Raw genomic sequence first — 24152 nt, forward strand, 5'->3', positions numbered from 1 at the left:
TCCTAAGGACCTTTCCACATCACTGGGAAAGAGAGGCCTTGCATTCCAAAATTATAAAGTGCCTTAGGAATCTAAGTAACCCTAAATGACCATCTCTACTTCCCTGACTTCTGAAAGCTGTATCCATTGTCACTTTTCATGTGTACCTTTTCCTTCCCCGAGTAGACTGTCAGTTCATGAAGGTGCATCCAGTGTCTTGTTTGGTTTTCAAACATTTTTAAATGTCCTAAAACTCAGTGACTTAGATATAGGAGAATCCCCAACATACAGAGGTGGAATGAACGCACACGTGTTGGGAATTTCACCATCGTGCCCAGAGCAGAAACACCACAGACGACTCAGAAGGACAAGAGCTGGAGCCTCCTGCGTCTTGCAGCGTGGTTCTAGATGAAGGCATTGGCAAGCCACGTGTTTGAACCTCTTTCCTCCCCCGTGTTACCATCTGGGATAATAACACACTCTTGCAGGGTGTGACGAAGATGGGGCGCTCGAGGACCACACGTTTAGAAGTCAGTCTGGCCCAGGGGATGGTTTATAAATACAGGGGCAGTCACAGCCACCCCAGAAGCAGCAGGAACTGTGGCTGCTACCTGCCAGTTACCGGGACTTGGTTATGGCAGTGTTCATCCTAAACCTCCAGGGACGTCACTGATACTTTAGCACATGCTTTAAAGTCTGCCTTCCCGCCTTTTCCCGGGTCATCCCATTATGGATTTAAAAAAATCCCTTTTCTCTAAATTACACTTGAACACTCAGCCTCTCCTCACAACACCAACTTCTCAGCATCAGCAGTGGCTGCCCCACGCCTTCCCAAGCTCGAAAGTGTGTTCATTGTTTCAGTCTGCTCCACGTTCAAAATCAGGAAATACAATATTCTCCTCGGATCAAAACCATCCATCTCGTTCCGTGAAGCACAGTGACCTTGCTCTTCACATTCGTCATGACCTCCGGGCTCCTCTCATCTGTTCCTCGGTCCCATCCCCGGGCACAGCCCTTGGCCCCTTCCCAGCCCAGGCTGAGGGTCCCTCTATCCTACCGCACTCACTGTCTCAAGAAAACCCAGCGCTTCCATTCCCAGGATGCATGCCTTGCTAATCTCCAAAGTTCTGTGCCGGCCCAGCCAGATCACAGACTTAGGTGTCACCCGAGAAAGGGATGAAACTGTGTCCACTCACGCATGTGACAACAAACAGTTGTTAACTTTGCCAAGTTTCCCCTTATGGCTGCAGAATCTTTTCATAGACTTCTTGCGTATTCTCTGCTATGTCCCCAAGCTGCTACTCCCATGGAGTTCACCCCAATCTATTACGACCTTGCACTTATCTGAGGAGACTAAACTCACAGTCAGAGGGCAACCCCCTGCAGGCAGGGTCCTCACTGGTGGCATGTACCCCAAGTCCTCTCCAGCACAGGGCTGAACCAATAATGAACTCAGTTAACTAAGGAACCGATCCCATTTCCTTCCTCTTCTAAAAGGTCAGCGATGTTCTTCTTTGCAACTACTGATCACAGCAACCCTTCTTAGAACATTCTGAAATTTGCTCCTGAGAATTACATTCAGTGGTTACCCTCCTCCTTTTTTTATTCTGCCTTTAAGTAGCTCCTTTCACATCCACTCAGAAAAATGCAGGTGTTTCCCTGCCTTTTTTTTACCTTTCGATGAGTTACTGCCTTCAGAAGTTTTAATGCAGATGATTTCCTAATATCTCTTTCTAGCTTGCAGTGTGTTTTTCAGCTCTAGACCTGAATTTCCATCGCACATCAGTCATCTCATCCAGAAGCTAATGCTGGAACTTTAAATGCGTGACCTGTCCCAAAATGAGCCATTCTCCCACCGTCAACCACACAAGGCTCTCCTCTAGGTATTTTCATTATCGCTTGTGTTGTTTTATACCACTCGTTTTCTAGATATCCAGATTCCAAACCTCAAAGGCTGCATTTCATAGTCCCCCGTCGTGACCCCCCACACCCGCTGACTGTATAGACTTGCAGAGCTCCGACTGTCTTTGAAATCCATTTCATCACATTCACTCACATTGCCTCCACTTCATGTTTCCCACTCTTTGTTGAAAAATATCCCCTTTTTCAAGTTGCGAGGAAACTATTTAGTAAAGGAATACGTTTTCACGCATATGAAGAGGCCTTTAGAAGTAGCACCCTAAAATAACATCTTGCGGTTAGATGTGTTTCGTGCTATTTGCAAACAGATAAAACGAGCTTGGAAAAAGTGTCACGTCCCAGTATGTGCAATGGTGAGATTCTGAAGTGGAGGTGATGCTGGCAGCAGGGAGCTGGGAGACAGAGGTGACACCTGTGTTTATGGACTTGCTGGGAGAGGAGAGAATAGACTGCTCAGTGTGTTCCTTGTCAAAAGACTGACTTTCCACATCGCACTGCAAAACCTGCCCAAGTAGAGAAGGCGTTTTGTACTCAGGAGGCGAGTATTTGTTGAATGCTCTGGCCAGAGCCTCTGTAAAGCCACTGTGGACACGGAATCATGTCCTTTCCCCAACCACTGAGCACCCGTGGCCTCTCCCTGATTTCCACTTGTTGGGCTCTCTTCAGAAGCCCTGGATTCCTGGGGGAGAAGTGCGATGGCACAGTTACCCAAAGTGTCTGTCAAGGCCTCCCAGTAAATGCTGCCATGTCCTGTCGTGTGGCCACAGCATCACTAGTGACAACCTGCCAAAACACAGTCATTTTCAATAATGGACCAAGAATAAAGATAGTGTAGTTGTTTTGCATGAAGTGAAACAAATGAACAATTTCCTCTCCACAAATGGAACGTCGCTATACAGAAGGAGACACGTGACGTGTGGATTCACACATTCCTGTCACTTGTCCCTGGACTGCCTGTGGAGCTCTGAGCACATTACATCTCTCTCCCAGTCTCAGTTTCCTCAAAAACATAAAATAATGGTGACACCACTTACTTATGGAGGGAAGAACAATAGATGTGTATTTACTTGGCCTATCGATAAACAGTAGTCCTGCTTTTCTTTCCCTTTCACCATGACTTAATGAGAAAATAGCCTTTCCCTTCTCCAGCCTGTTAACAATTTCCAAACGGACTCAAAAATAGGGTGCCCCTGTTATAATTTAGCATATGGCTCTCAGAATGTGTATAAATATTTTCTCCTAACACATGGGTTATATAAGAATGCAATTAATTTCGGCTGTTCAAGTTAGACAAACTATTCAACTACAGTATTCTAAGCAAAGAGAATATGTTTTGATGGGTTAAATGTAATTTTGTGAAACACATTTATGCAGCTAAAACCTCTAGGTTTCTTTAGAATGAAGGTGCTTAGTGATGCCTTCCATGCATCTTCCAGACAACAGGACGGAATTCCCATGTTCTCACTGTAGTTCTCCTCTCCTTTCCGACTCACACGTGGCCCAGGAAATCAATCTCACAGCCTTGACCCACCTGAGGAATCTCCAAGGTCAGTCCAAAAGGCACTTATCCTGAACTCTAACTCAGGTTTTCCCACTGCCCTATCTGTGACTAGAAGTGCTTAGAAAAAAGTAAACCAACAGCTCTATGTTTTCCAGGACTCAGTCCCAGAAAAAGAGCAAGCTAATGTGAAACAGACAGCCAAAATCTTTAAATTTATGGGAGAATTTAAAAAACACAAAATCAATTTTCCACAGTGTAAGTTTGCGATATAATGTAAGTCTAACAAAGCAAATGAATGACAACAAACATTCCCCAATATTTTCTTGCAAACTGAAAAGCTATGAGAAAAAGCGAAACTATAAAAAGGTGCCAAAAGCTAGGTTACATACATGTATTCCACAAGTCAAAATGTAATAGTAAAAAGAAAAGTAGAACACTTGCTAAATGTGTAACTAGCTTTCATTCAGAAATTACCTATTACTTACATTTTATTTAACAATTATTATGCTCAAAAACATGGTGTAGCAAAATTAATTGTCCTCCTTGTCACGAATGGGAAAGTTTATGTTGGCCACTGTCAATCACTGAGAGAAATTTGTTGTTTTTAAAAATCATACTATTTATGACAATGGAATTATAAAGGCATTTTTGCAAGTCACTAGAAGTAGCAAATAACAATAACAAAACAATAAGAAAATAATAACAATAACATCAGATCAGTGAAGTTTTTTTTTTTTTAAATTTGTTCTTGATTACTTTCCAGAGGTCCAGAAGCAGTTTGAATAAAAATTCATTACTCCCTCAGTTTTTTATATACACAAAATAGTATTTGCTTCATGGCAATGTGATCAAATAAGCGAAAAAAAATAATCACTGTAGTTTTTAAAGTCACCACTAATCACCATTGAAAAATAAAAGTTTTCAAAGTCAGAGAGGAGAATGAATTCATTAAATGGTAATTAAAATGTTTTCTTCAATTTCCTTTTCATCATGCAAACAATTCCAAATATCCACTCACTTCTCTTCTACTTCCAATGAGTTGTATTTGATTTGATGCACAGAATAATTAGTTACAGTGCTAGTGAGCAGTAAGCAAAGTAGGTCCACCCTGACTCAGGAAAAAAAAAAAAAGAAGACTATTTTACTTAAGAAACAGTTATCTACATAGCACATAATTCTTTTAACTAGGATAACATATTTTTTGGTGTATCAAATGTATGTGTATTATTTTTATAGCCCATTATTTTTATAGCCCAAAGGTGTCATTGATTTGCATAAATACAGTAGCTCTTTTAACCACTTGCCTTTCGTAAAAGTTCGAGAAAATAAACCCACCATATTTTTTAAAAAAGTAATCTGTCTTCTTTAGTTAAGAATATAAAAGAGTGCCTTTATGAATACGGGGTCGAAAGTTCCCCCCTTAAATATAACATCACTATTGTGACTGCTTTATGCAGATAAGTTGGAAATCTGTGTGCTGCTTGCTTGCTTATAACCAGGGAAGGATATATATATATATATATATATATATATATATATATATATACACATACATATATATACACATATATATACACATATATATATACATATATATACATATATATATATATATATATATATATATATATGTGACATGATTAAATGTTTACTTTTCATGATGAAAAGTTCTTCATTTAAATATTCTTGGACAGACCACATCACTCAGGACAGAAATCCAACTAAGGTTTTCTTTGTCTACCATGTTCAAGACTGGGACAGAAATTGTGAAATTAATTCAGTAATCCAGGATTTTTCAAAATGTCCAAATTTTGGCATCCTGTAGAAAACTTCTAGGGTACTTAACAGGTTGCTTTAACTTTGTGATGATTTCTTTGTTGAAATTCACATAAAATATTTGATTAAATGAAATACTTGAGGCATTTTATTTAATCAGTTAGTGGTCCAATAGCCAATTTAATTTATGTGTTCTTTCCCTCACACAACCCCCACCACCCCACCTTCACCTCCCAGACCCTCTCTACTTGCAACATTTTTTTTCCTCACTCTTGCTCTCAGTAAGCAGCTGAAAATTATTTGCATGATTAAGTTGTTCAGACTATGGGTGGGTTGCTTGCTGAAAGAAGGAACAAGGTTATTTTCCATGATAAACCAGTAGGCGGTGCTAACTATAGGATACTACATTTAAAGACTTTTACCACAAAAACTAATAGGTGATCTGTTTAAAGAGTTGCAGAATCACCAACATGACGCATGGAGGAGAAAATTTCAAAAATTTGGATGCAATAGATAGAAATTCACCAAAAGCATGAACATACTGAACAATGAATATTAAGTGAAAACCTAAGATGACGACAGCTTCTTACTATGATCTTTATTTACAGAATTGGAAGCACAGCTATGTATTTGTTCCCACATCAAAACCCTATGAACATCTTCTGCCCCATTACAGTTTCAATCTCATTTGGATACATCACACAGTACAGGTCTGGCTGTGCCCCAGTCTTAAGACACAAGCACCCCCAGCTTAAGGCAGGAACTGGTCCTCAATGAAAACTGGTTTGGTTACTCAAGTTTCTTTTCCTTTCTTTTTTTTTCCTCTCGTTTTTTTTTTTGTTTGTTTGTTTTGTTTTGTTTTTTCCTTTCTCACTCAGTCTCTCTCTTTGCAAAGAACTAAATGACTTATGTGGCATACAACCTGCAATGAAATATTATGTGCAGGCATTATCTTGCATTTTTTAAATAAATGAACATTTCTACTTACAGACTTTAATTATGGTAAAAAATGATTTAGAAAAACCAGAATGTTGCAAGTGGCTCTTTAAATGTTTCTGTTAGCTGTGTAAACTATAGGACAGGCAACATTTTAGCAATGTGCTCACAAAATCACTATTTAAGTTCAGTAACATAGTATCTGAGTTAAATCTCAGAACTGCACCCTTTACCACACCAGGTCTGCTGTTCCACAAACAGGACCTAAACTATCTTCTTTACGTAAATGCAACAGGACCCTCTAAACAGAGAAAAGCCACCCTGACTACAAAAATAACTCCCATTGCAACTTCCAAAGACCTCTGATGAGAAAGCACACCATGAATAAAAAATGCACATCGCTTTCTAGTTATTACAATAAAATTTAATCTTCTACAGATAAGCAGTCATTTGCACTCCCATCTCTATTAATGCAAAGAGTAAAGAAATACAGGCATAAAGTGCATTCTAGATTGAGGTTACAGGCTTGGAAACACCACAGTGTGTTATTAACCTGTGTGTTATGGGCCCTCCGTGTGCTGGAATTCGTTTTTATGTCTATGGGTAGCCTAGAAGAAAACTTAATCTGAGAAATAAAAAGTTATTTCATTTGCTTTGTATTCATTTTAACAGACTCCAAATTACATATGCACGATAAATTTAAGGCTGGACTTTCCATGTAAGGAAAAGAAAGAAAATCAAAGCTTTCAAAATCAAATCATTTCAACAATAGTTACCCTCCAGATTTTAAGATTTGTAGTACGACAAGAAATGTTTGGGCAGCAAGTTTTCCAGCAGATTCTGTCACTATGTTCAGTTCAGAAAAGGCTTTTTTTTTTTTTTTAATTACCAACCGGTTCGTCTCCAAAAAAGTAAATCAAAGTAGACTGTACTGGAAACATGTAACAGGACAATCATACAATATCACAAACTCCATAGAAACATGCAACACTGTACTGTAATGCTACCCGCACAGAAAATCAACACCATCACCAATCCCTGAGCCCAGTGGTCAGGGTGAAAACCTTTGGAACCACTATCAGGTGGTTAAAAAGAGGGGAAACGCTATCCCTTTAAAACTCAAGTAAAAAGCTATTTTGCACCTTTGGGCGGTATAGGCTCAGGAACGGAAACTAACGGTTTCGTTCTCAACATGATATCCAGGTGCCCATCGTAGAGAGTAACTATCCCCCCATTCCCTGGAAGATGTCAGCAAGCCCTTAAAGCCGAGCAACACACCAAGGAAAGAAAAGATCCAAAAACAGCGCCACTAAGACAGCAAAACCCTTCGAAGGAGCTCCCAGGCTGGGAAAGACCTACTGCGTTGTTTACTCCGGGCACAGCCAAGGAGACAGAGTTGGGGTGCGGGGGCTGGTGCCATCCTCAGGGATCTGGCAAAGGTCTCCAGCTCCCGGCCCCCGTGGCCAGCGGCCAGCGCCCGGGGAAGCCGCTGCCCTGCCGCGCGTCCCCATCTCCCCGGCGCTCCGAGGGGCCGCCCCACCGGCCCGCGCGGCGTCCTCGGCCCTCGCCCCTCAGGCTCTGCAAGTGGCCCTCGGAGAACTTACAGGGCCCGCGGGTGCGGCGTCCCCGGCCACCGCCCGCCCGCGGCGCAGACGCCGCCGGCCGCCGACCCGATCTGGGCGCAGCCAAGGCGGGGCTGTATTTTGCGCACATTCAAAACCGATCGGAAGCAGGGGACTTTCCCCAGCGCCCGGCACGGCTGTCCCCACCGCGGGCGCGAGCTCACACACACACACACACACACACACACACACACACACACACACACACTTCCTCACCAGGGCCGGCGTTGCCATTGCAAACCCGGGAGACGCCTCCAAGGGGACCAAGTACCTGCTCTCTGCAAGCTGCTCAGCTGTTCACTTCATCCTCCGTTGACAAGGAAACCAAACCGCACTTCATTTTTTTTTTTCCAGAAAAACCTTCCATTGCCATCACATTTGAAAATTGATTTACGGGGAGGGGAGGGGGAAGAAGAAGGGATAATATAGATATAGATATCAGGATATCTATCATAAAATTATCTCCGTTTCTTTTTTTAAAAAGTCAAATGTGCAAAAGTCATCGTTAATTTAAAGGAGAAAAAAAGTGTTTTGCTTAAAAATAATCCCAGTAACCAGCTGCAAGAAAAGTTTCATGTTATCAATGGGTATCAAAAAACAGGAGGGAGAAAAACGAATTTGTTCTCACCGGCTCCAAAAAGGGCACCAAAAAATTAGAAAATAAATGTCTTTGCTCAGTGGTTTGTACCAGTATCGCAAAACCACAAACTTGTAAACACTGCGTAAAATCCCACCTATCCAAAAATCTTATCAGAAAAAGAGTATGCCAAAAACAAAAAGGAGTTAGAAACATGCTTTTTATATTTTACAAAGGAAAAAAAAATAGGCACCATACTTCACATCGCTTTCTCCATAAAACCAGTTGCACATTTCGGTGGGAGTCGCTCCCGCGGGCACGGCCGCCACGGACTCCCGGACACAGCGCCTCGTCTACGGAACCATCGCACGCTAGAAAAACTTGGATTCAGGAAATGGCTCAAAACCATGCTCCTCCAGCTTTCCCAAATACAAACAATAATCAAAGAAGTGGAAAAAAAAAAGAAGAAGAAAAAAAACAAAAACAAAAAAACAAAAAAAAAGGACAAAAAAAAAAAAAAAAGAATAGGACAAGAATGGCACTGAGAAGGTACTCACCGAGCGGGAGTAAAATGTTGGAATAAAAATGAGATTTGGTATAAAATACAGTATGGCGGTGGAAGAAGGAACGGAGCGCGTTTTTCTCTCGGTCTCGGCCTCGGGCACTGACACGTGACAGCAGCGTCTCCGGCCGGGAGGACCCGCTGCCGGGGGCGCCCACGGAGCCGCTGCGCCCGCGAGGCCGGCTGGGCGCTGCGCGCAGACGAGCAGGGGCCCCGCGCGGGACCGAGCGCGCGCGCGCACCCCGGCAGGGCGCACACGCACGCGGGCGGGCGGGCGCGGGCGGGCCGCGCCGGGAGGGGAGCGGCGCGGGTGCCGGAGGCGCGGTCACTGCGGCCGCTGCTGCCGCCGCCTGGCCGGGGGGCGCGATGGCCGCGCGGCGCGGCGCGGGGTGCTGCCCACGCGCCCGGGAGGCGGGAACAACTTGCTGCTCCCCGCGAACTTGCGGTGGCTGCCGCTCCCTCGCGCGTGCACCTGTTTCCCGTCGCAAGGTAGTTACCTTAGGAGGGGCCCGTCCCCGGCTCTCCCGAAGTTTCACTGTCCACCCACCCGCTTTCCCGTCTTCCCTCCCAAGCGGCCTCTCCTTCCCCCCAGATCTGCGCTCCCCCTCGCGAAGCTCGGGCAGCCGGGTCGGCGCGACGCTGGGGGCGTTGTCGCGGGCCGGGCCACCGGCAGTGTGTGTCACCGTGAGAACGCATGGCGTCGCGTTTGCCGTCCGCGGAGAGGAACGTCGGTCCTGGGAGAGACGCAACAGCCTCTCCTGCAGAACCCGCGTCCCAGGTGCCTCTCGGAGGGCTGCACAGCCGTGGGCGGGCGCGTGGGGCGCGAATGCATTCCTTCGTGGGCCAGGCATTGTTTGTTTGGGCTGCGCGCGCGCGCGCACCGGCTTCCAGGCCGGTCTGGAAAGCTCCATGGCAGCGGTTCCTGCCTGACTCCTGCTCAAGTTGTGGGCTGGGGCTGCAAGTGGAAGAACAGGGGCCGGGAAACAAGTGGGTCCGCGGTGAGTCCCTCCGGCGGGGAGCGAGCGCGCGGCGATCGCGAGGGGGAGACGTGCACCCGGAGAGACGCGCGCAGCCCAGGTGGCCGGCCGCGCGTTCTGGACGCGGGGCCCCGGGGAATTCTCCACCTGGCAGATGCCTGAGGATGCCTGCGCCTGAACAAAGATTCCATCAGCCAATCGCTGGATGCCTTGGGATCTTTCTACTGCTGCTTGTCCAAGCATCAGCTTTCTGGGCGCCGGAACGCATCTCTCTCTCTCTTCATTTTTGTGCAGTACCAACATCGGGGCCATTTCCCTGTGCTGCTTCGCTCTGGGTTGTGTGGAATTCACGGGCATCTCTGTGTTTGAGCAGGAGCGATTAGCACAGCCCTGCAGTTCCCAGATTGCCGCCCCTGATCTTTATCTGCAGGTTTCTAGTTGACATTTAAGATAAAATGCCTCCCAGAGATGACCTAACCTGGACAGTTCTGAAAATGAAGTACACGTCCACTAGAGAGAGCTTCAACAGCAAATCGGTTTCTCAAACATTCTGGTCAGCATTCATTCACCAAGGAAAGTAGTAATCCACAATTTAAATAAGAGATTTAAAGTAACTGTAGAAATATCCTTAAATATTTATTATACATACTTTGGCATGAGCACTGCTGATGAGAAATAGTGGTTACAAAGACAAATGCATCCAAGTGGATTTGGTAACTCTGAAGCCATGCTGAATAGAACTCAGAAATCATAGGATTTTAAGCTGGATGATACAGTGATCAAATAAATGTGCTTTTCACTGTAAAACACACTGTTTTTTTGTTTGTTTTATTGTTTTGCTATAAGATCTCTTCAAATGTGGTCTTTTCTTTTCTGAGTCATGAGTCAATTTTGTCTACCATTAAACCTTAGTTTGCTAAATTTTCCAATTTTTTCTTTCCATGTCAAAAAATATCCGATTCTAATCATTTAAGAAGAAAATACTCTGTTAGTACATGTTTTCCATCACTTCTGTCATAGCGGTAGTCAAATGTGAGAATCATCCCTTTAATAATCCGTTTTGAACCTTTCAGGAGGGCTGGGCAAGGCCAGGGTTCTAGAGTTATCCAAGAAGAACTTTGAAAAACAAGCTGTTTGGAATTGCACTGCAGCAGTGGCTGTCAGCCAGTCTCAGTGATTGTCAGTCTTTTATTATTCAATAAAGTGACTTCCCTTTATGTTAAATGCAGTTCTGTGGAAGAAAGAGCAAGGCATCCCCTCCCTGCACTTTCCCCATCTACTTACATAATCACAGTACAGTGCTCAAAATACTGTTTATTTTTTTCCAATGTGCCATTTTCATCTTTCAGGTTGCACCACCACATTGAAATCAAGAATAAACCGAATTAGGGTAAGGGAACTCATATGTACTGAGCAGTGCCTCACCGTTCACCTCTCTGTTCCTACTTGTAACTGCTCTGTCACATTGTGTTATACTCATTTTACAGATTAGGAAAATAAAGTCAGAGAACTTAAGTAATGTGCCAAGGATTCCATCGTTAGTACATGTTAGAGGTGGGATTGGATCCAAAATTTCTCTGGCTTTATAGTTAGAATAAAATATCGCAAGATACTAAGTATTTTCAAATACTACTGCTACTGAGGCCCATTAATAAATGCACAATAATCTACATGAAGTAAGTAGATCTACAGTAAATTTGTGGGAATTGATTTGGCCAGATTAGTCACCACAAATAACAGTAGTAGTACACATATTTTCACTCACATTTTTGATTCCATAAAACACAAGCAGAAGAAAATAAACCTTCAAAAGCACAGATGGAGGGGTTAACTTTTTTCTTTACCAAAAATCTGCATAAGAGATGTGATCACATACATCCTGGTCATATCCTCAGAAGTTAAGCATAGGAATCTGTAAAGCCAAGTTGCAATTGTCAACTCCTTTTGATGTACATTCTAAAGTAAACCATGCAGAATTCATAATTGAGAACTATACTGAATTTAAGATGAGATAAATAATGATTGAAGAAAAGTCTACTTTGAAATCTATGCTCCAGGATCCCAACGTCTTCCCATTAGAAAACATTGAAGGTACATGAATTATAGGTGCATGTAGTTTTTGCATATGAATATATACATAGAAACCATGTGTTGTGATATCACGGTTTCAATGTACACTTTTACATCCAGTGCCCTCAAATGATTTTTCTCTTGTTTTGCTTGTTATTTTTTTTCAAATTTAGTCATTTTAAACTTTTGGTTATTTTTTCATTATATGTCCTATCCCTACCTAGAAACATACTTTACTTATAATTCTCTTTTTAGTTTGATGGGTTTCCTTTACTTTTTCCAATATTTCTTTTGGAGGAATTGCAAATACCAAAACTCATCAGATAATTTGTACAAATGATCAAAGAAAATGATGAGAAGATATGAAAATACATAGTAACACTATAATATGGTCTGAGTAAAATAAGGAAGAACTATCAAAAGGTCCGTGTAATTTAAATTTTAACATTTCTTATTTCACTCTTCACATGGTATATTTTAGGGAATCCCAAAAATTCAGCTATATAGAATAAAATGTACAATGCATTTCTTATGACTTACGTACATTCATATTTATGTCCATATAAAATTAATAAGATATGTGTATTGCTAAGAAAATAAATTTAAAGCCAATTACTATGTCTACTAATATTCTTGCTTTGAATGTGTTCGTTTTTTTTTTTTTTTTTTTGCGTTAATTAGGTTGAATGTGGTTCTGTGGTAATGTGACCTCAGTGACAGTGACAGAGGGTACACACCGGGAGCCCTGATGAGTTTCCTGATGGACACTTCAGGAGCAGGAAAGGGGAGGTGTGACGTGTGCAGGTTCTGCATCATTTGTTATTACTCATCGATTACTGCTCTGACAATCATCCGTCCTAAAGAGGATATCAAATATGTCAGTTTATAAATTTAGAAGCTGCGGATTCATCCAAGATGTCTCTTTACATCAGAAGAGTTAAAGACGAACATGTGGCAACGCTAGAGCCACAAATAGGCCCCTGGAAAGGTACTAAAGGTTAAAAGTATGAAGGTAATTTTAAACCATTTTATTACGTATGAATATGAACATAGAAGAAACCTGACATGAGCAAGAAAGAAAGGGGATTCAGGTCAAACAAAATGCAAGTGAGAAGCATCACAAAGGACAAACCCGCGCTATTTCATAGCTACTTCCTGTGTCTTAGATCCTGATACACGGACTGTTACAAAGGCCCCATCATCAGAAACATTGTAAAAGCCTCTGCCCAGCGACATGGGACTGGAAAATGGAAGGCGAAAGGGCGTTCACATCTAGTGAAACAAAGACCATCTAGCACGGAAAGTAACTTTAATGACAAAGAGCTGTCATTATAGCCACAAAACAGAGAAAATGATACTGTTTGGAAGGGAAGAGAATACAGAGGATGGAGAGGACTGGGGAGGGGGATGAACAGAAAGGAGGAGAGGAAAGAAAGATGGAAAGAAAGGAGGAGGGAGGGCCAGAAATTGCAAGACCAAGACATTGGCGTTGCATGAATGTGTGATTTTTTTTTTTTTTTTTTTTTTTTTTTTTTAATGTGAGACAGGTGCTGCCACCGGACAGATGAGGGTCATACAGATGAGCCCTAGAAGACGCGACTGAAAGTACTTTTGAAAAACATCGCAGACTTGACAGTGTTTCTTTTGTGAAACCAAACGTTGCCTGAAAATTCCAGAAAACATTGTTGCTCGGTTTAACAAAACTCTGCACAAGAGCAAGTAACGTTTCTCAAAAGAGAAAAACAGAAAGAGGTATTTTCATTTGTGTTTAAAAATCAAGAGATTTGTTTATCCTAAAGACTCAGAGTGGTAACAGAAGGCAGTGAGGTTCCACTGGAAAAGTAATTTTGTGTAAGAAGAATGGAGGAGAAAACTGGCCTTTTTGTCCTACCCCGAGGTCTCAGACGCAGCGGTATGAACTAACTCCTTTATAAGCAGTGATTTGTGTAGAGTTATAGTTGATTCTCCTGTTGAGTTTGTCTCCGTTTATTTGTTTCAATTTTAAAAGACTGGGGTTTAGAGGCCATATGGATTTTAAGTATCACTATTCATTTAATTCAACTCTGGATTTTTATTTTTTTTTTAAATCAGAGGTATTCATTTATTTTGTTTAAAGGTTACAGCATTCAAGAGATGCATGAATAAAATTAGTTGGTTATTATCAAGTTTTGGATTCCTGTCAACAAGAGTCTCTTCTAATTGCCATGGAATTTAGTAAGTTATTTATTTTTATTATTATGAAGCTCACATTTTGAAAATAAAATTTCTTTTCCAGAGTTTTCAAAAGCCAGATAAGCATGGTAGAATGATTTTAAGCTGATAAATCATGTGACAGTGTATCGGCAAGCCTCTTAACCACAGAGTTGAACACTTAAATAATCAATATTTTCTTAGTACATCCTTTGTACTAACTAATGTGTGACCTGACATTTGGTTAAAAATGATTATAGGAAGTAGTTAAATCTGATTTGTGGTATATATAGATCTGTGTGCTCCAGATTCCTTTTTCGGTCTTGTTGAAACAATAAATAGGTTGCTTTTATATCACTTTCTGTTTTATATTCTATGTTTCTCTGATATCCTCTACTCTGTGTTTTCTCTGTACCTCAGAACTCAGACCTTTTATATCTTCCCATACATATTCAGGAGATGCCATCGTAATACATTAATTCTTTGACTTTGAGTTTTATCAAATTAATAGAAATCTTTTGTACTAGTAAATGTGGGGGTAGACATTTGGGAAAAATGATTTTTAAGCAAGAATTATGTATGTGATATATGTGTATGTATGTGCGTGTGTATGTATCTCTATCTATGTCTATATCTATCTATATCTATTTCTATTACATCTATCTCCCCAGATTCTTTTCTTCCCCCTCTGCTCTCCCTTCGCATTGAAGAAAGAGGGGTCAACCTTGTTAAGATCTGAAAAGATCACAGCTCTTGGCTGTTTGGCTTCAGGGTAGTAAATTATTTGTTATTTTATTCATCTAAAGCTCCAGAGAAAACAAGAGCAAAGATCAAACACAGTCGTTCCAAATAAAAAATATAATGAACAACTAGTAGGCCACTGGGGGAACTATGAATATTTCAAGCTGCAAACTTATAAATACACAAGCATGCCAGTTCAGTCTCATGTTGCAGGAAAGCAGGACGCCATTCATTACAAGCCATCACTTGTTCTTGCCTGACTGCCAGTTTGTGACGCATTTATCTTAACAAACAGTGTAAAATCAAATGCAGGACTTCATTGTCACATAACTAGAGAACGACTTCACTAAGATTTGATCTACCTCACTTTTTTGCTTGCTTTGAAAAAGAATTGGTAACTAATTAAAAAAATAAACAACATGTTGTATGTATAGTCCCTAATTCAACTGTGTTCAAAGTTCAGCAGATAAAAATGTGTGCATTCCAGACAAAATGTCATCTTCAAATGTAATACTTGTTTCTCGTACAAATAAAGGTAATCTGTAATTTTTTTCTTGTCATTTGTGCAACAGAAGATATAACATGTTTTCAGGCTTAGAAGAAGAAATCAACAAACATTCTTCAGACATTTATGGGAGGCATGAGTAATTTAAAAAGCTAGTATCAAAATATTATAGTACAATAAATTAAAGTTTACAAAGAGGAAAGAAAGCAAATTAAAATTTAAATGCCTGATTCTAGAATGTACTATTTTTTTGGGGGAAGTTGGATTTTGTAGATAAAATTTTGCCAGAAAGTGAAACCTCTCCTAATTTTTGTCCAGCAGTGGAGATACACAAAAACTCGGTTGCTTCCTGAGGAGCGTTACTGATACAGCTAGAATCTCTTCTACTCAGGTTAAGGACCTTTATTAGAATCCTAAAGCATAATACATCATACTTCTATGCTGACTTAAAAGTTATTTATAATGTATTTTTCTCATCATCAATAACAAAAACCCAGTAGCTATGACAGTGAATTGAGAAGTCTAACACTCAAGTGATGAGTATAAAACTCATACATGTCCTATAAGTCATGTACAATTTAAATAATAATTCTAAAGGTATTCATTGGTTATTATGAAGTAAATGTACTCTGTGTGAGAGAAATGCTACTTTGGTACTCTAAACCATGTGAATATTGGCAAATTCCGTTTCCCCCAAAATAAGACCTAGCTGGACCATCCACTCTAATGCGTCTTTTGGAGCAAAAATTAATATAAGACCCGGTCTTATTTTAATATAAGGCTGGGTATAATATAATATAATACAATATAATACTGGGTATAATATAATAATATAATATACAATATAATACTGGGTATAATATAATATAATATAATATAATATAATATAATATAATATAATATAATATAATACAATGCTGGGTATAATATAATAATATAATACAATATAATATAATACCGGGTCATTATATTAACTTTTGCTCCACAAGACACATTAGAGCTGATGGTCTGAATAGGTCTTATTTTCAGGGAAACACGGTTATTCATCCATATGTAGAATTACTTTTTAACCCATTCAAGCCAGGTTGGGGAGGCAGAATAGGTAAACACTGATGAAACAGTCTCATAGTTGAATCTTTGTTAATAAGACTGAAAATCTGCTCCAAGAAACTTGTGCTTCAGTGTGTTCTCCAGGAGACACTGACAATATGGGTCATAAAAAGACAGTCAAAAACTCAGATTCGGATTTTTTTTTTAAATTCAAGTCTCAAATTTAAAATGGTGTCAATGCATATCATACGTAAAAATGCTCAGTATTTTAAATTTAGACTAAAATATTAACTACACTTCTGTTTATTAATCTCATTTCATTCACCTTTTTAAAAAACAATACATGTTAAAAAGTTGTGTATTTTTTTTTAATAAAATAAAATTTCTTTAAAAGTTGCACAGAAATTAGTGGGCAGCCCTCTGGCTTGAGTTAGTTTCCTTACCAAGTTCACCAGGAAGGATTCACTTTATTTTAATGCTGAGATCTCAAAGGAGTTTATTTCTTATATCTTTGTAATGATTCTTTTGTAAGAAATACAGAATAGTGCTATTTGTGACGACATGGATAGATCTTGAGATTATTATACTACACGAATAAGTCAGACAGAAAAAGTCAAGAACCATATGATTTCACTGATATGTGTGATATAAAAGTGAAAACAACAAAGGAACAAGACAAATAAAGAAACAAAAACTCATAGACACAGACAACAATTTAGTGGTTACCAGAGGGTAAGGGGGGAGAGGAGCAGTAGATGAGGGTAAACGGCATCCAATATCCGGTGATGGAAGGAGAACTGACTCTGGGTGGTGAGAACACAATGTGATATATAGATGATGTATTACAGAAGTGTATGCTTTAAACCTATGTAACTTTTTACTAACCATTGTCACCCCAATAAACTTTAATTTTAAAAAATATTGAAGGAAAATAAATACAGAATAATTTTTAAATCAATATTTTATATTGTCTTTCTATAAAAATTGAGGACCTAACATGAAACTTCAACTCAGCGACAGCATTTCTACCGGACTCCGTTTTCTCTCTATGCTGGAGCCCTGCAGGGACAGGCTTTGGAGAACCTGGGGCAATGGATAGTTGAGGCGTACCCTACACATCCCCCTGTATCAGATTTTCAGGCAAGCTTTGCCCAAGTTCTGGATCACGGGCGAATCATGGCCAAGTTCTTTGACAAGTGCCTGAGGTGCCGACAGTAGGTGATGCAGGATACATACCCATGAGCTTTAGGTAGCAGGCGTGCAGGCAGCACAAATAGATTTTCTGTGCACGTTTGGGGCCTGGTAGGTGGATTTCACTCCGGTGGTGAACCAGGACACTTCTCAGCATGGTGTGCTCGCTCAACGCTAGGTACCGCAGACAGGTACACCTTTCTTTGCTTCAAAAAGGCACTTGGTGATTTGGCTATGCATTCTATGAAGCCGTAGAATTCTGCCAAGAAGGGAGGAAAAAAAAACAAAAAAAAAACAAAACAAGGGAAAAAGAGCAACAAGGGCCTGAATATTTTTAAGGACAATTATTTTAGGAAGTAGCCCAAACAGAAAACAGCTCTGATTTTGAGTAGATCTGCAGAGTCCACGACCTGCCAGGGTGTCAAGCATAAAAGGATTCCTGGGAGTGTCCAAATCCCCGTGCCTATCACACCGGATGCTTGTCGTTACTCTTTTAACCAAGCCTGATGCCTGTCCCAAATCGCATGTCAGCAATACACCGAAACTTGTCCTTCTGGCAACAGTCACCCGAGGCTGGCTCGCTCTTATAGACGCCGCTAGCCTGTGCCCTGTGGAGTGCCGGGGAGCAAACACTTTCAGAGGCATGGGTATCATTGTTTCTTCATCCATTTATTTCTTGGTTCATCCATGTGTTTCTTTCAGTCATGGAAGTGAGCTCTATGTCGGACGTGCAATGCTGTCCTCACTGTGCTTGATGCTGGGAAGACGGAGGTAGGGGAGGCAAACTGCTGTGCTCAGTGCCTGATCCCTGGAAGGCTGTCCCATCGCAGCTGCGTGGTCTCCAATAAGTCCTCTCTGTCTCTGCCAGGATTCTGCTTCTCCCATTAACTCCAGTCCAGTGCCCTCCTCTCTCTCAGCCCAGATCGTATCTCCTGCATTGTGGTTACAGCCAAGCTAGACCTTGTGGTTTAAAATAAGGGGATGGGAGTTAGTTGGTGTTAGAACTTGTGTTGGGAAAAGTTATTTTGTTTGGGGACGTATTGTGCTAGTCATGACAACAAGGTATACAAGTGGAATTCCTCAGTAGGTAATAAGGAGAATGTGCTTTGCATAACCTACATTTCCCAGTCGTCTCTGCAGAGGCTTGCGAGTAATGGGCATAGATTTTGAGAGCTGAGTCTCTGAATGGAATGAGCTCAGCAGAGGAGATACCTGGAGAGGTAGCAGAGACCGCAGTTTCCGGACCTGGGAGTTAAAAACCAGAGGAAAAGAAGGAGCCAATGACAAAGCTGTTACAGGCTTTCAGCAGAGAGCACGGACAGGTCAATAGATTTGTTTTCCAACGTGAGGACCTATCAACTCAGTATAAAGGTATTATTACCGTATGTCTTTGATTATAAGAAGCACATTCTCATGTTACCATATTTCAAGTGGCCAATCCTTCACAACAGATGTGTATACTTAATATAGAGGGTTTCCCCCCATTCTTGAGAAGTTTTTACTAAAAACATGTTCCATCTTCTCTTTTACATAGTATCTTAGCACTTAAAAATATATTTTACTGGTACTCATTGGCTTTCAATTATGATGTGTAGATATTTTATTACTGCGAAGGCGACAGCTCTGTCATCCTTCACGTTAACTCGGTTTATGTCAAGAATGGGAGCAGATGATACATTTAAGAATTGAAGAGGCACTGACAGTCTCATCAGGGCTCCAATGGTGGGGTGTGAGCATGGATGCCAAGGGTCAGAGCAATAAGCTTGTTTTTGTAATGCCCCAGTTTGCTGCTATGCAAATATCTAGGAGCACTGAGAAGATGGCATGCAGGTATCTGCTACATATATTGTTAATACTGTCTACATTTCTAATGTGGACAAGTGACGGGGAATAATGATGATAACGAAGCCGGTTTCAGCAGGTTCAGGAAGAATCAGCCATAAGGAAAAGCACTGCTGAGATACTTATGAAAGCTATGGTGCTGTCCCTTGTGAAGTGCTTTGTCAGGCAGAACTAATTATCTGCGGATGATAAGAGAAAATATGGTGAAAAACAGCAGCCATTTCCCATCACGGGAGTATCCATTTAAAACCCAACAACTCCCTGAACCATGAGATAATTGAAACAGGTCCAGAGCTGGCAGGAATAACAAGGCCTGCACTGTCTGTCGTGGGCGGGGAGTGGGGGCACAGGCAGTGAAAATAACCTCAAACCCATATTGGAAAAATTTAATTTCAACTGGTTGACATGATCCAATTAGAATATGGAGGGAATTATTAAATGCACCCAAATTAAGGTTTCTAATCAGAAAATTAACTTAGCTGGCTGAAGGTGACAGATGGCATAATCTGATGTCTCTAAACTTCATACATTTTGCAGTTTTAACATGAAAGTAAATGTGAAAGAGTATATTTAGTATGTCTTGGCCTATATGTACTCAGTTACCAAAATTAATACTTAAGGGTCTTAATGAATGTGTGTTCCGAGTTAAAAGAGAAAGTGCCAAAGAAAACTTACATGTTGTAACCAAAGTTTCAGAATCTCTAATCAAAAAGGAAGTTATTTTCGTGCCTGGAGTCAGTTCAGAGCAGCAAAGAATGATTGACAGGTTTGATTGCTGCCAAGTCCGTCTCCACACTGTTGTGCTTCAATGTCCCAATTTTCCAGGGCTGGGCATTTTCTGAAGAATTCTTCAAGGACCCAATCCCTCCCTTGCGTCTTTTCTGCTGTGCTGAGACTACGGCTGCCTTTATCCTGGTCCCAAGATGGCTGCTCCTGCTCCAGCCATCATGTCCAGTCAGGAGGGAGAAGGCAAGGTCAGAGGGCAGAAAGGGAAGGGAAGCCAGGAAGGTGACTACGTTCAACTAGCACTTTAGGACAATAAGGAGAATAGGTATTACTGTGTTTCCCCGAAAATAAGACCTAGCTGGATAATCAGCTCTAATGCGTCTTTTGGAGCAAAAATTAATATTAGCCCTGGTCGTATTTTACTATAATATAAGACCAGGTCTTTAACATAAAATATAATATAATATATAATATAATATAATGTAATATAATATAACATAATATAATATGATATAATATAAGACTGAGTGTTTATAATATAATATATAATAATATAATACCCAGTCTTATTTTAATATAAGACCCGGTCATAATATAATATAATATAATATAATATCATATAATATAATATCATATAATACCGTGTTTTACATTAAGTTTTTGCTCCAAAAGACACATTAGAACTGATGGTCCAGCTAGGTCTTATTTTCGGGGAAACACGGTATGAAGGCACCTAGTAGTATTTGTAAATGCACAAGTCCATTTATCTGATACCAAGAGGAAAAACAGAACAGAATGTGACGTTTAGAATTTTTAACTAGATTCAAGATGGATGGCCCGGGAACTTCAAGAGTAGCACTGGTAATTGTTTATTCAACAAACAAGTGGTCTGACAGTTGCAGAAAATTAGGCGGAAGACATTTTTTGAAATTCAGCCAAATTACTGAAAGCATTGTCTTTTTTTTTGTCAAACATGAAATAAGAATGGTGAATAAAAGTGGATATTTGAATGTTTTCAACTTTTATCTCTGTTTTATATTAATTTTCCATTACCAAGGATAAACTGAAGTTAACTATAAATAAAAAAATGTGGTAAGCTTGATTATTTACAAAAATTTTAAAATGATAGAAAATTTCTTCTATGATTATTAGAAAAATGTAAGATTTTTTTTTTTCCTGTAAATTTAAAATAATGACCTAAGTAAGGTTTTTGGATTTTGCTTTAAAACGCTCCTTTCCTTGTTCCTACTGAATTTCTACAGGAATATAAGTTATTCTGAATGCTTTTCTATTCATGCATTCCTTTCTTTCTACTGCCTGTCTCACCATCTCTTCAAAAAGGCAGCATGTGCTTTGAGTTTATAATGATACCAATATTCAGTTTAAATGCAACCTGCAAGAAGCCATATAAAATCAAGTTAAAAATCAGTAGATTTATTACATCACTTCTTTAAATGGGAGGTTCTTTTTTCAAAAAGAAGAGTACACATGCTAAGAATGAACTTATTTGCAAATAGTAGTGATGGTGACACATTCAGAAGGTATAGTCATTAGAGTATAAAATCATTGATGCTGACTAACATTATAATTAGAATATAACTTCACATAATTTCCTAAAAGAAGCAAATCTACTCTTCTCAAGTGTGATGCTCATTTATCAAAAGAGAAAACTATTTCCACCACCCCTGTCAGCTGAAATGAATTGTCAACATATTCAAGATAAAATAGCTAGATAGAAAGGATAATTATAAACTTTCCTACAGTATAAAAAAATAATAAAGATGTCTTACAAAAAGTCATCTCTTTAGTTAGAAGAGTCATCTTTTGTTATCAGTGTATATTATTACAATTTGAATACAGTTTTTTCCTTTCTTAAAATGTGTATGCATTTTTGGCATCCTCTGTATATAACATAATACAATATAACATAATATAATATAATACATGTATATATTATTCATATATGTATATTATATGTAATTATTAATATTATGTTTTTAAAGAAATAAACAAAATAAATTCATCTCTCCTTGTCAAGACATGCAGTGATCAGTCATTAAATATCAGGCTTCTTCTGTTCTCCAGATGATGAGGTCAGACCCAGTGATCTGGGATTTGCTGGGTGAATCCATGATCTGTGGTATTTACTGGAGATATAAAATCTCCAAGTCCCTCCGGACCCGAGGAGAACAATGCCAGGAAGTCAGGATTGAAACACACTGAGCGGTGCAATTATTTTCTGCTTTTTAGAAAATTATTCTATCCTTTGCAAGACCTGGTTTTAATCTCTAATTGAAGAGAACTATCTTACATAATTTTAGCTAATTAGTTTGGACTACATAGTACATTTCTGGATTCCCATAGCTCGTCATCCCCATGTGGTAAAAAGTCCTAGAAAACATTGCACGTTCATTTGACGCTTGCCTGGCATTTCCCTTTACCTCTAATATTACTTAAGTGCTCACAGATTTATCACTCATAGTATTTAAAAGAAATGCTCTGTTTTGTGACTTGGATTTCAGCCTGCTTCCTACATATTTCATATCATCGCATTTGTCTCAATATGACATATTGCACTAAGCTTGCTGCTACTGACATAGACAAGTTTCCCATCCTGATTCTCAGAAAGGTGAAAAAGCCCTCCTTTGCCACATTTGTTTCATTGTTGAGTGCTATGAAAGAAGCCCGTGGTCATGGCTATTACATAAATCCCCAGGGACATCATGGTCAGCTATCTGAGAGATCAAATTCTGGGCATGCAGTTATTACGGTCTAAAGACTTCAAAAGAAAACATGGCTGGAAGATGTGTCCTGTGTTTACTCTGCAAAGGTACAATTCGTAAGTTTATCATGATCAGAAAATGGATTACTTTTCACATCTCTCTCTGCATGCTCTGGTTAAGATTTGCACTTGGGGGACCCAAAGCCCAGGGGAAACCTGTGAGGACATCGTTGGAAGCCAGTACACCCAGACATCATGCTGGATGGCCCAGAACCGTGAGGGGAGAGGGGAGCAGCATGGTGGGAATGGTACGGGGGAATTGGAGGCAAGACGGCCTAAATTGTCTCAGGATAAACAGGTTCCACAAAGCGATGGCATGATGAGAAATGATCATGTGCTACCTTTTTTCTCATGGTGGGAAACAGGAAATTAGCTAGCAATGACACATGTGATAATAAAGAACAGGAAGAAATGGTTTCCAGACATTAACAGGTTTCCAGGCACCAGGAAGGAGCCTCCCCTGCACAGACTGAAAGATGAACAAATATGTCAGCCCTTTCCTCTGCCCACTCGTCTGAGTATTCATCAACAGTTACACATCAGGCAGACCCATCAGTTTTATGTAACATCTTTCAGTTAAAGTGTTCACATTGGCAGGGACCCACTAAAAGATGTCCCCAGAACCCTGTAGATCTCTTGGGAGGCACTGCTCTCTAAATACTGAGAGAGATAATGTAAATTGTTTTTCTGTATGTCAGACTGATATGTCATTTACCAGCAACACCAGGTTCACGAATGAGAAAATTCAGACAGAAGAAGTGATTATCCAGACATGCCCTGATAACAAAGAGAGCATCGTGGGTTTGAGTCCCAGCGTGTCGGATTCCAAAATCACTGTCTCTGCTACAGACACCCTGTTCTCCCTGTGGGGGGAAGGTGACTCAGGCTGTCCAGTGTGGGTGACAGTGGCACTTAGAATTGTCCTATCCCTTTTGCTTTACCGTGGTATCAGAACAATCTCCATTGATTTGATTGCTTACGTCAAATAATTGACAATAAAATCACAAAGATCATTAGATCAGATGTTCTCAGCAGTTGTCTTACAAATCAATAATTATTTGCTTGTCGTAGGTTTGACTGGGGGTACATATTCTCTTAGAGTCGGGCCATTGTCTCAAAATGACACAACTGAGTTTCTCATTTATATACGCTTCCCTCCTCTCAAGTGTCTGGGTCCTCAGGGAAACCTGACAATATAGCCATCT

At 40.2% G+C, this 24152-nt stretch overlaps 1 protein-coding gene across 16 annotated transcripts in view; it reads right to left on the reverse strand.

The window, feature by feature from the left end:
- Positions 1–24152, reverse strand: part of RALYL (RALY RNA binding protein like) — an 846180-nt gene that overhangs the window by 471087 nt on the left and 350941 nt on the right. For 2 of the 16 annotated variants that reach the window (XM_074318484.1, XM_074318480.1), the window contains exons 1-2: positions 8869–9000; positions 8006–8094 (exon numbers count right to left, since the gene is read on the reverse strand). The exons of 1 other annotated variant lie outside the window; for it this stretch is intronic. Coding sequence is in view for 4 of the 15 variants with exons in the window: in XM_074318478.1 (XP_074174579.1) it covers positions 7472–7532 (61 nt within the window). In the remaining 11 variants the exon portion in view is untranslated. Of the gene's footprint in view, positions 1–7471; positions 7680–7716; positions 7866–7950; positions 8554–8868; positions 9103–24152 lie in introns of those variants that run through there. 13 more of the 16 variants (XM_074318486.1, XM_019726284.2, XM_074318478.1 and 10 more) reach the window with 11 other exon arrangements.

This window comes from Rhinolophus sinicus, linkage group LG14 (genome assembly GCF_036562045.2).
Source record: "Rhinolophus sinicus isolate RSC01 linkage group LG14, ASM3656204v1, whole genome shotgun sequence".
Classification (NCBI taxonomy): Eukaryota; Metazoa; Chordata; class Mammalia; order Chiroptera; family Rhinolophidae; genus Rhinolophus; species Rhinolophus sinicus.